Source organism: Sphaerodactylus townsendi, linkage group LG06 (genome assembly GCF_021028975.2).
Source record: "Sphaerodactylus townsendi isolate TG3544 linkage group LG06, MPM_Stown_v2.3, whole genome shotgun sequence".
In the NCBI taxonomy this organism is placed as follows: domain Eukaryota; kingdom Metazoa; phylum Chordata; class Lepidosauria; order Squamata; family Sphaerodactylidae; genus Sphaerodactylus; species Sphaerodactylus townsendi.
Window position 1 is genome coordinate 117,279,189 of NC_059430.1, and position 13,525 is coordinate 117,292,713.

General features: G+C 44.9%; 1 protein-coding gene across 1 annotated transcript in view; it reads right to left on the reverse strand.

Annotated features, from left to right (window-relative positions):
* SCN1B (sodium voltage-gated channel beta subunit 1) overlaps positions 1–13,525 on the reverse strand; it is a 49,618-nt gene that overhangs the window by 19,081 nt on the left and 17,012 nt on the right. Inside the window, exon 2 of the mRNA XM_048501953.1 lies at positions 2,381–2,547. Coding sequence (XP_048357910.1) covers positions 2,381–2,547 — 167 coding nt within the window. The remainder of the gene's footprint in view (positions 1–2,380; positions 2,548–13,525) is intronic.

Sequence of the window (13,525 nt, forward strand, 5' to 3'; positions counted from 1 at the left end):
CATCCTCGTTGCCCTTCTCTGCACTATCTTTCTATCTCTTCTCATTATGCGACCAATGTATGACAGCCTCAATTGAGTCATTTTAGCTTCTAGGGACACGTCATTCTTGAGTTGATCTAGAATTCACTTATTGCAGGAGGGGATGGGCAGTGGCAGTCCACCGTAAACATTATCCACTCTTCCAGCACTGATGTCTAAAAGTAGTAGAGGAGTTTGGATGTATGCCCCACTTTACTCAACTGTAAGGAGTCTCAAAACTCCGTTCCTTCCTCTTCGCACAACAGAACCTTTGGAGGTAGGTGGGACTGAAAGAGTTCTGAGAGAACTGTGACTAGCCCAAGGTCGCCCAGAAGAAATGTAGAAGTGGGGGAACAAATCCAGTTGACCAGATAAGAGCCCGCTGCTCACGCGGAGGAGTGGGGAATCAAATCCAGTTCTCCAGATTAGAGTCCATCATTCTTAACCGCTACACCGCTCTGGCTCTCATTTATTAAATTGACACGGTCAATACCCACCCACCCCAAACAGCATTGCAATCAGCAAGTAACAACCTACTGCTGATCCCTGACCCAAAAGAGGTCTGGCTGACCTCAGCCACCACCAGGGCACTCTTGGCCCTTGGCCCATCCTGGTGGAACGCTCTGTCTGACGAAACTCAGGTCCTACAGCAGTGATGGCGAACCTATGGCACGGGTGCCAGAGGTGGCACTCGGACCCCTCTCTGTGGGCACGCGCACACAGAGTTTGTCATGTGGGGTGCGGAAAATCACCACCACCACCCCACACACACATCTAGGCTGGCCTGGGCCACTGAGTTTGACATGCGTGCACCACGGTGAGCAGGGAGGACTCGGCTGGAGGACCTGGTGCCTGTGTTCCTGCCCGAGGTGGGGGTGCAGAGGAGGCAGAGATGCTAGAGAGGCACAGAGCGGTGTGCGCGGGACTTGCTGGAGGCTTGAGCAGGCTGGCTGGCCCCTTCTCGAGCAGGTGGGGTGGAGGAAGAGGGAGTGAACCAGTTTGTTCTAAACTAAAACCTCAGCATTCAGGTTCAGTTGCCGGGTTGGCACTTTGCGATAAACAAGTGCAGTTTGGGTTGCAATTTGGGCACTCGGTCTCAAAAAGGTTCGCCGTCACCGTCCTACAGGCATGCTGATTTCCGCAGGGCTTGTAAGTTGGGACTGTTCCACCAGGCTTACATTGGAGGCATCAACAATTTCCATCTATTCTGACATACCAACTCCCCTCCCCGCATTACTGTTATTATTTTTAACTAAGATTTGAATTGCCATCTTAAATTTTAGAATGTGTTTAGTGTACTTGATATGACAGAAGCCACCCTGAAGTCATAATGGGAAAGGCGGCATATAAAATAAAATAGCCAGCCAGCCAGCCACATTTTGGGTAGAATCCACTTACACTGTCCTGTCCCCACCCCTGCCCCAGCAGGGAAAGTTCCATCCATGTTTTTCCCCTCTAAGAAGAATCTCATACAGGTGCTTCTGAAGTGGTTAATCATTTAAGCAGTTAGCAAACATAGCCCTAGGAACAGCTGTCTGGAACACCAGGTACACAGAAATCTGTACTGCACACAAGCCCTTTGGGAAGGAATAAAGTAATGTCATTAAACGCTGGGCACTTAGAAATTGAACTTGATTAGCCCAATGCATCAAGCTGCCTCCTCGAACCATGTGTGTTGCAAAGTGAATGCCCTTCATAGGTGCATGTCTTATGAGCCAATGTGGTGTAGTAGTGAACCATGTCAGACGAGGATCTGAAAAACTCTGGTTCGAATTCCCACTGTCTTCAAGCAGCAACTGCACAAACACTTGTCAGGGACGCTCTAGGCCAGGGGTCTGCAACCTGCGGCTCTCCAGATGTTCATGGGCTACAATTCCCATCCCAATTGTCCATGCTGGCAGGGGTTGATGGGACTTGTAGTCCATGAACATCTGGAGATCCGCAGGTTGCAGACCCCTGCTGTAGGCTAATCGTGAATTAAGCAACGCCCGTATGGCACCTGTGACTAGATAGCCTGTATGGCACCTTCCAACGCCATGATTCTATATCCAGCAAACACAAGATGATATGTGGAGAAGTGCCTGAAGATGGAAGAGTCCAAAGAGGATGTGATGACATTTCTGAGTAATGCTCTGGGCTGCTTCCTCTAGTCTCTATGATATTTTCCACAGACTAGGGGACATCCCTGTTGCATCAATATGTGGAGGCTATCTGTTCTCCCACTCCTCAGTGGCTCGGGGGAGGAACCAGGTAAATGAGACAGCTTCCCACCTTGCTAGCAAAATCATGTACACAGTTCCTCCATCCATAGGGAATAGGCCCCAGTTTTTGCCCTGTGTCCTTCTGTCGCCGCAGCACCCACCTTGACTAGCTCATCCGTTCCCTGCTCCTTGAAAAACCACTCGGTGAAGGCCACGGCCACCGTCTCGCTCCGCTTCTTGCAAGAGATGCATATGATCTTGAAGGTTTGGCCCAGCACGGCTTCCGTATGCGACTCCACCTCCACGCAGCCCCCCTGGCATAACGTCACTGCAAGAGGCAGGAGGGAAAGAAATTACTTACAAAGGGCAAAACAAATTCCGTGCCCATGTTCAGTTTCTGCCCTGCTTACTCTAATCTCTCTCTGTCATCAGCCATCTTTTTTTCTTTCTGATGGAGCTTCGCACAGTTGCATGACAGGCAGAAATCTCATTAGTTGGAGAATACTACCCAGCCGTGAATTCTATGGGCATCAGGAAGACTAACAACATCTACCCTAGTTTAAGCTGTTTGTGAGTCAGAGGCTCATTCCGCACAAGCAGAATAATGCACTTTCAAACTGCTTTCAGTGCTCTTTGAAGCTGTGCGGAATGGCAAAATCCACTTGCAAACAGCTGTGAAAGTGGTTTGAAAACGCATTATTTTGCTTGTGCGGAAGGGGGGAGAGTTATCTTGGTCAATTGCAGTGAGCTCTGGTTCACAAATGGTTGGGATAAATTTTACCAGTCTCTAGTAGTTCATCAAGAAAGGATGTTGCCACTGCAGGCCAATCGTTTTCTTTACTGATCTTTAAGCAGTTGGCCTTTAAAACTCTCAAAGTGCTTTAAATCCAGAAATCCAGATTTTTTTTAAAAAAAAATCTTTTTAAAAAAAATATTTTACTATATGGTTATAAAAACCTAAGCAACCTAATAAATAACAAACCCCATTACGAAAAGCAGAAACAGAGAAAGAATCTATTGCTAGAAGTAAAGAGTATCATGGATCTAGGAAGGGAACACAAGGGTGGATGGAATTTCTTGCATTCCAGAATAAGCAAAAGGCATATAAATTCAGATCAAACATGTGGAATGGTTAGACTGTCAAATCTGGGAGTCTCAGGTTCAAATTCCCATTGTCATGGATCCTTGTTGGGTGACCTTGGGCCAGTCACTTCCTCTCAACTAACATACCTCGCAGGGTTGAAGATAAAAAAAGAGTAGGTCAGATATGGTGCTGTAAGTCAATTTGGTTTCCCACTGGGAAGAAAACCCAGGTACATATTTCTCAATTAAAGAACATAACGCCACAGATGTGGCGATACCCAGGAGCTTTGATGGCTTTTCAAAGGAATCAGACATGTTTACAGGTGACGGGTATATTGCTGCCTATGAGCCATGACACCTCAATAGACGCGCCATGCAGGGCTGGAGCGAGGGAGAACTGCGCCTGGGGCACGCATGTGCCCTGCACCCCGCCACGCCCTTGCCACACACCCTCCACCCCTCCGCACTGGCGTGCGCCCGGTACATCGTGCACACACCCATCCCCTTGGCGCTATGCCACTGCCACCATGTGCACAGAAGATATAGCTGAGAAACAGAAACTGGGGACAGTCAACAGGGCAGACTACTGCCTTGGATCACAGTCATCTCAGAGTTATCTGACTGCCCACTGTTAGACTGCTGAGGCAGATGGACTCTCTAATGCAAGCAGGTGGTTCTCATGTTCCCAGCAGAGAGAATGCAGCTTACTCTGGAGAGGAGTTCAAGGAGGATTTAAGAGAGATCAGCTGGTCCCATTAACTGGAATCTGCCCCCACCACCCTCGACTCTTGGAAGCCGTTTCCCAGGTTGTCTGGTGCGCGGGTGACCCAGCCAGACCAACCTGATATGGGCAATTCCCAGAATATCCCAGAGTATTGGAATTGTGCTGGAAAGGGTTCACAAACAGCATCGCCCCTACCAAAAGAACCCTCTTGTGAGCCCATTGGCTTCAATAACATTACAAGGAAGTTACTCGGCTGAGAATTGCACCGTAAAGAGCCTCAATGTACGGGGAAAGTTGCCGTTCTCTGCCCCATTGTGCGTCCGCAGCTCGCGATTCAGGGTAGGCCTCGGAATCCCCTTTCTCTGCTTCCCACAAGGTATCAGCTACTGCCAATTAAAACCTCCCAGCAAGGTTTGCCATGGCAGTTCTGACTAATGCAACCACAGCGTCAGTTGCCAGCACCCACCGACTCCTTAACCCACCGTAACCTCGTTCAGGGAGCTTCACTTGTGGTTGGCGGGAGGAGGGAACAGAGACACAGTTGTGCTCCCAGAATGTTTTTGGAGGACTGGAAGAAGGCCCAGTGGGGCAGGATAAATTGGGGACAGCATGAGGGGGGGAAAACGCAAGTGTTCTCACAACAGCCAGAGATATTCTTGCCCAGAAGCAACCGAGGAAACAGAAGGTGGATACACTGTTTAAACAAAAATACGCCACTCAACCAAAAGAGGTGTTTATGCTCCACTCAAAGAGATGTACAAGGTTCATCTCCATATTATCCTCACAATGACCTTATCTTAAGGTGACCAGATGGTCACCTTTGTGGTGAATTCAAGGAGACGGGGGGTAGCAAGCTGACGTCTTGTATCATGTACGCAGCGCAGCCGCCAGGCCTTTATAGCCATGGCCTTCTGGGGCTTGCCGTTTCCCGCCCTGTCACAGGGCGGGAAACGGCAAGTCCCAGAAGGCCGTGCTCCTGCGGCCGTGTGCGTGGGAGGCTGCCGCACTGCCTTGCACCCCAGAAGGCAGTGCGGCAGCCTCCCAAAAATCAGGACAATTGAAATAACCCGCGGGACACAGGACAAATTGTTTGAAGGCGGGGCTGTCTGGTCAGCCTGCCTTATCTGTTGGGTGGTGACGGAAGGGTCCTTCATCTTATGGTGACCTAGCAGCAGAGGTGGGATGCAGCCTATTCGCCCCTATTCGGTAGAACCGGTTACTAAAATGTTCTCAGTTCGGAGAACCGGTTATTAATGATTAACTCCACTAGGGACAAGGGGATAATCTCTGTCCCTGGGTACAACAAATCTCGTCAAGTGGGGGATGCAAAATCACCCCCAGGGCTTGCAGCCCCCCTGCCCCCATGGCACCCCCCATGTGTGTATGAACTTGTATGAAATAATACAATATACTAGTAATTCTATTTTTTTTGTTCATTGGTATAAAAGAGTTGGGAAAAGTTATTATCGGTAAAGATTTTCATTTTCTTTTTCCCCTTGAAATTTATATTGGAAAGAGAGGAGTTTAAACTATTCTTTTTGATTAAGGATTTTGGATCTCTCCCTCTGTTAGTTTTTTCTTTCAAGGTGGAATAGATAAAGTAGTGATGATAGGAATCTGAAGGGGAAGTAGAAAGTAAGGGAGGGAGGGAAATATAGGGGAAGTAGGGGAGGCAATAGAGAGGATGTGTCCCAGCTGGGTGGGTTCAGAGATGATGAACAATTAAAATATGTTTGTAATATGTTAACAATTGTAAACAGTTTTTGGTTTCTCTCCTTACTTATGCTATTATTTAAGATCAATCAATATAATTATATAAAAAAGAAATAATACACTACCATATGGTATATTGCTTTTTTAATACTTTAAACAGTCATTATTTGAATCTAGAGGCGGGGCGAAGGGGAACTGCACCTGGGGCACATGCACCCTGCGTCCTTGCCACAGTCCCGCCCAGGAATGCCCCACCCCTGGAATGCCTGGCCACGCCCCCATTGTGCCCCGCCCATCTCCACTGGCGCTACTCCACTGTTTGCATCCCACCACCATCGGAACCTGTTACTAAAATTTTTGAATCCCACCACTGCCTAGCAGGATTGTCAAGTCAAGAGGCAAACAAAGAGAGTTGCCAATCCTGGACTACCTTGGCAACCTCACATCCAAGTAATAACTGAGGCTGACTCTGCTTGGCTTCTGAGATCTGGCAACGTTGGTCTAGCATGGGCCATCCAGGTCAGAGTGCCTGATAGGGTAAACTGAGAGGCAGGGATTATCGCGTGGGGAATTGAACCTGGATCTCCCCGATTCTAGTTTGGCATTCTAGCTAATATATCTCTCTGGGACTATGCAGCTACCCAAACGTCAAAGCATGTCTCAACCAGTGGTGGGATCCAAAAATTTTAGTAACAGGTTCCCATGGTGGTGGGATTCAAACAGTGGCGTAGCGCCAATGGGACTGGGCGGGGCACGCCGGGGGCGTGGCTGGGCATTCCGGGTGTGGGGCATTAATAATTTCTCTGTTACTGTAAAAAACTCTTACTGTAAAAAAAGTTCCTAATTTCCAGCTTATATCTTTCTGTCCATAATTTAAACTCATTATAGCAAGTCCTATCCTCCACTGCCAACAGAAACAACTACTTCTCCTCTAATTGACTGCCTGTCAAATACGTAATACTTCCAAATACTTAATTTTGTTTGTAGATATCAAACGAAGGATACTTTCCTTAAACAAGGGACTTTACCATATTTCTAAAACATGTTTTTAAAACAGCCCAACAGGGAGAATTATCCCGTTTTCTACCTTTGCTACTCTCGGGAACTGGTGAGAACCTGCTGGATCCCACCTCTGGTCACAAGGACCATGCTGGGCTGATTCCACTGATACAGTATGCACAGGGTCAGAGGCGGTGAGCTGGGGACTGAGATCCAAGGATCCAGAGTGTCTAACTAAGCTCAAGTGTCAACTACCTGCAAGACAAGGAGCAAACACTTGGCCTAGGTCTTATCTCCCTGGCTCAGCTGCCCTCGATTTCTTTCCCCTCCTCCACGCCTTTCAAAATTATTTTTCTCAGCTTGTATCACCCACAGATGTTTTCCTCTAGATCTGAATATTCATTTCTTAAGGGGGCGTGAGCCTTTTCACAAGAGTGATTCACCTGATGCTGCCATGGATGAGATCATTTTTTTTTTCAAATATGCTTTATTGTTTTCCAGGAAAATTGGAACTTGATACAGAAAAGAGAAAAGGAGAAGAAAAAATAATAAACAGTGGATCTACATTAATTACTGATTGAACTATAAGAAATACCAGTTACAATTTAAAATATAATGAAAAAGAAGGGGAAAAAACAGGCTTGATATATGGATTTTGCAATCCCTTCACAGTAACAAAACTTGTTAAAAATATAGATTTAAGCTCTTGTATGTTAAAAACATTTTGGCAAGACAAAAACTTAACACTATATGTTAAACAGTCTTGCCTTAAATATTATAACCTATAAAGTAGTGTTAAATTTATGCCTTACTGAAATGATTCATCAATTACAGTTGCTACATTTGGTAAATAAATTCATATTGAAATAATATGTTAGAGAGGTATACATTAATTTATGCTCTTATATATCAGAACCGTATTAGTCAGATATAACCTTATACTTAGAGCAGAGGTAGGGAACCTTTAACACTCAAAGAGCCATTTGGACCCATTTTCCACGGGAAAAGAAAACACTTGGAGCCGCAAATAATTTTTGACATTTAAAATAAAGTTAACACTATATATATAGGTTTTTTTTTTTTACCTTTTACTCCGCTCATTCTGAGAAGCACATGGATGCGCCCGCCCTGCTGCCTGCAGGGCGGGCAAGGATGAAGCCGGCGGCTTGGCCTCGCCGGCCACCGGGAAATCGCCCGCCCCGCTCCAACGGGGCAGGTGAGAGGGGAAGCCCGCGGCGCGGCCCAGCCGACCGTGGGCAGTTGGTGCGCCCGCCCTGCTGCCTGCAGGGCGGGCAAGGATGGGGCCGGCAGCTCGGCTCGTGGAGCCACAGTGCAAGGGCATAAGAGCTGCATGCGGCTCTCAAGCCGCAGGTTCCCTACCCCTGACTTAGAGAATGCGAAGTACCATTCTAAATAATATGGGGAAAGGAATGAAAAAAGGAAAAAAATAGAAGAGTATCAAATTCAAATAAGTAGTACATATTAAAATTATTTAGCATTATGGATATGATATTTTTAACACTCTAGAATAAATTAATATCCCAAAAACTTTTTAAATCTTTTAACATAAAAAAGAATAAGACAGATTTCCAGCATAAACTCAATTTTTTTACATCCTTTTTCTTGCAATCTTCCAAGTAAATGATCTTTAAAAGATTCTACCTTTTTCTCTGGGATTTGTTCTTGAAATTTCAAAAGAGTCAGTACATTTTCTTGCAGTTTCCTGGGTGGGTGACCTTTTATATTTACTGGTGGCATTCCTCTAAAGTCAATCCTGGAGACTAACAAAATCTTCATCTATAAGACATGTTACCAAATTGTTTATGTTCTGCTTCTTCTTTCAAGGGAATTTTTATTTAGAAAATTAAGCTCATCTTTCTTCAGGGATCTTACCACTAGCAGTTCTCACTAGTAGGTCTCCTCAGTTTCAAGTAGGTCTTCACCAACTGGGATATTGTTGAAGGCTTTCATGGCCGAATTCAACTGGTTGTGATGGGTTTTCCAGGTTGTGTGGCCATGGTCTGGTGGATCTTGTTCCTAACATTTCACCTGCATCTGTGGTTGGCATCTTCAGAGGGAAGTCTGTTACACACTGTTACACACAGATGCAGGCAAAACATTAGGAACAAGATCCACCAGACCATGGCCACACAGCCCAGAAAACCCACCACAACCAACTGGGATATATTTTCATGGACTGTCAACAAATTCTTTTTCAAGATCTAGTTCTCCTGTGGTTTCCTCTTTGCTCAATATTCTTTTCTGCGGGTTATTTGATTGGCAAAAGAATTCCAGTGGGGTCTGATTGGCTGAATCTTGGACATTCTTCTGAACTTGTCAACTGAATATAAGCAGGTTTGAAAATAGTTCCTGTCTTATACTCTGCAGGTCATAAAGAATGAACTGCAGAGTAGGTACAGTGGAACCTCGGTTTTCGTTGGTAATCCGTCCAAAAAGAATCAATGAAAACCGAAACCGATGAAAACCGAGGCAAACTTTTCCATAGGAATCAATGTAAATCCAATTAATCCATTCTAGGCACTCCAAAAAACATACCAAAAACACATTTTCGGGTGAATAAACATAGTATTTAATGCTGAAAACAGTAACAAACAATAACACTAGGACCAGCTTCAGAGCCAGTGGACTAATGTCGCACCAGAAAACTGTCCAAAGAGGTCTGTTTCTGACGCCTCTTTAAGATTTGTCTGAAATGGGGCAATTAAACAAGTTGTCATTAAACAAGTTGCAGACACGGCCTACAACAGCTTTGTCCGGGTGATTTTTCTCCACAAACCCCTGAACCTTACTCCAAATCGATGAAAACCGAGGCAAATCGATGAAAACCGAGACAAGTTTTTCACGGAAAAAATCGATGAAAACGAAAACCGATGAAAACCAAAGGCAATGAAAACCGAGGTTCCACTGTATTTTGATACTGTTCTTTGATACTGAATTGGGTTTGCTGAATTTCTTGTTTCAAACTCCTAAAATTTTCTTTCCTTTTGTGTTCTAATTGGCTTAGTTGCAAGGATTAACTGAAGCTATTTAATTATCTCCATTCCAGTAGGTGGCAGCAACATATCAGAGTAAATGGGGCTGTTCAATCAGAAAACATAAGTTATTGGCAAAACTCCAAAGAATGATTGTTTACAGTGAAACTGCTTATGTTCCCCCAGTCAGCAAAAAGCAGTCCCGTCCCATTATGATAGATATGAAGCTGTCTTTGGCTGAATAGTTATAAATTTCAATGTAGCTTCATCCTAAGCCTCCAGCAATCATTACCTTTACAAAAAGGTCTCTTAAGAACTTATAAATCTTTCCCAAAAAAACCCTGACACCACCATATACAGTCAAAATTCCATGTGACTTCAACAAAGAAGAAATCAGGTCCTTATCAGTCTTGAACGCACATATGAAGAAGAAGAAGAGTTTGGATTTATATCCCCCCTTTCTCTCCTGCAGGAGACTCAAAGGGGTTTACAATCTCCTTGCCCTTCCCCCCTCACAACAAACACCCTGTGAGGCAGGTGGGGCTGAGAGAGCTCCGAGAAGCTGTGACTAGCCCAAGGTCACCCAGCTGGTATGTGTGGGAGTGTACAGGCTAATCTGAATTCCCCAGATAAGCCTCCACAGCTCAGGCAGCAGAGCTGGGAATCAAACCCGGTTCCTCCAGATTAGATACACAAGCTCTTAACCTCATACGCCACTGCTGCTCCTCGTTCAATAATCTTGTATTTTCAATCTTGTATTTTCAATATGTCCAATAATCTTGTATTTTCTAGGTCAAAAAGTTTGTAATCCACTCTGTATGCTAAATACTTTGTAACTGTGCAGGCCAAGGCCAAGCCAAAAAGATAATAACTCCAATCCAAAAAAACAAAGCCAATCCTAAATAGTCAGTCAGAAATGTTTTGAGGTCCAGTTTTCCAAGGCTTCTTCTCAGTAACAACAAATCTTGCAACTGTACAAGTTCTGATCACAAAAAATCAAAGTAACTTTGATTCAAGAGACAGAACAGATCTTGAACAAAGTCTATCACACTCTTATAAATCACTTCAAGAGTTTACTGATCATCACATCTCACGGCCGAGAAGAGTTCCACATTCAATAGAGTCAATAAATCACTAGATCAGCCTGTTTATTGTCGGCCTCCATCTTGGATGCTTTCAAGTCTGTGAATCTTGAAATCCATTTAGTGTTGTTGAAACAAAGAAAAACAGAGAAAGCTTCTTCATTTAGCTGACAAAAATGTTTTTTAATTCCTTCAGTACTCCAAGTTTTGTAGCAGACCCAGAAAAAAGTAAAAGAAAGACACCACAGAGAAAATGGAAGTAACAGACTGAAGAGAAAAAAAAATTAAAGGTGGGTGAAGAGGGCAGTCTCTTCAGTCAAAATGGCAAGCTGGAACTGACTGATCCTGAATATTGTCAAAACTAGTGGGTCAAAGTAAGCCCAAACTAGTCCACCTGTCATTTTAAAGGGCCTCAAAACATTGAGGAGGCAAGAGTTAGACGTGGTCTACTCTTTAGCTGGTAATTTGCCCCTTCAGTGAGTGCAGCTGGGAGCTAGCAGAGCTCAGACTGATCAAGAGCCATGTTCTTCCAAACTCCCCACAGATGAGATCATTGTATTCTGGGTTCATAAAACAGAATGTAATCCTCCAAGTTAATTCAGGTCCACCATACCCCATTGCCAAGGCTACCATTTATGTATAAATGTTGGTTAAAACCCCATTCCGCTATACCTTAGGGTACTAAGGCTGCGAGCCTCCAGCTGATACTTGGAGATCTCTCAATATTACAACTGATCTCCAGACTTAGCAATCAGTTTTCCCTGAAGAAAATGGTGCCTTTGGAGAGTGGCCAATGTGGCATTGTACCCCACTGAGGTCCCTCTACCTCACAAATCTCTCACCCTCCCCATGTTCCACCCTCAAAATCTCTAGGAATTTGCCAGCCCAGTGTTGCCAACCCAATGGAGTGCATACATGGATTGGGTTTGGGCATCTCCCACTTTACAATGCTTCAAAGTGATTTGTGGGTTCTACTCAGTTCCCATACACAGTAACTAATTCAGTTCGGAATCACAGCACCATGAAGAAGGGGGCTTCGGCCACCTGCCCCTTACCCTGTACCATTTTTGTGACCCAAAAGAATTGTGAGGTGGCTGCTCTTTGATACACTGGGGAAATTTACAAGTCCCCTGAGATGAACATGGGTTCTCCCAATAACACGCCCAGATCAACTTCAGGTTGGAAAAGCCATGAAAGGGAGAAGGGACTGAAACCTGTTCTCCATGTACACTGTGGCCCTATCCCCAAACTGGGCTGAGGACACGCACAACAAACTGAGGAGAATCCACAACTCACATCTGACTGTTAATGCACAGTTAAGGAGCCCAGGCCTAGCCTGCACGCCCTGTGAAGTCCTCCCCTTAGAAATAACAGCATCTCCTAGCAGCTCTTCTCTGCATTTCTCCATTGTCGGTGGAAATAACACCTGCTTGCAATTTACAGGGTCAGCAGGAAAGTTACAAAATTTGGTAACTCCTGTAAATCTGGATGATTTCCAGCGCAATAGATTTTCAAAAGGCAAACATTAGGATTAGGGGTGCACTTTGAACATTAAATGTAATCTATAAAAAATTAGGGACATGATCTTATTAACAGCACTGGTCGGGGACATAAGCATGTGAGGGAGAAATAGAGAAGCAGCAACCCAACTAGAGCCTGAAGAAGAACTCTGCCAGACTGAAACCCAGAGGTCAAATCAAGGTAACCTTAATTCAGCTCCGGATATCTCTTCTAGCCCCGTATGCAGTGGTGGGATCCAAAAATTCTAGTAACAGGTTCCCATGGCGGTGGGATTCAAACTGTGGCGTAGCGCCAATGGGGCTAGGCGGGGCACGACAGGGGCGTGGCTGGGCATTCCAGGGGCAGGGCATTCCTGAGCGGGGCTGTGGCAAGGACACAGCTGCTGTGCTGGTCCTTGGGCGGGAAACGAATGCACGCAGGCGCAGGCTGCCACACACGCCGGTGCACCTCCTGCTACACTGCTTCGAGTTCTGTGCGCTATTGCTGAGAGGAGGGGCGTAACTAAGGCAAAAATCACGTGGCAAAATCACCAATTAGTAACCCCCTCTCGGCACACACAAATAATTAGTAACCTACTCTCGGGAACCTGTGAGAACCTGATGGATACCACCTCTGCCCGTATGTAGTATTCTATATTAAATTATTTCAATATGAAACTATTTATGTTTCTATATACCTCAGGATCATTCCCCAGAAAACAAGCCTAGCTGTATATCTGGAACAACAAGTTGATTGCAAGAATAGATGGGTCATAACCAGAGTGAGATGCAACTCCTTTCCCTCAGTCTACCTCCAAGGGCGCTTTCTCAATATTCCACACAACGAACGTCACTGCCGGTACTGTCCCTATACATCGGACTCAATCTCTCATATTTTGCTGTATTGTTCAAAGTATAACAACTTCAGAATTGACTTGTGGGCACTGTTACCAACAGGATTCACGCTCTTCTCCGATAAAAGAAAAATGTTTAAGCTCCTGAACAATTCCAATGTAGAAATTTCGGAAGCAGTTGCCATATTTTTAAGGCGTGTTTTACAATGTAACAATGAGTGATTTTTCAAAAATGTATCTGGAAATGTTTGACATTTTCTTGATCATATGCCTAATAAAGGTTCTGGACTGGACTGGACTTATGTTTCTAAAAACCATATACCACCAACAATTAATCATGTGATTTTAAAAATATTGTT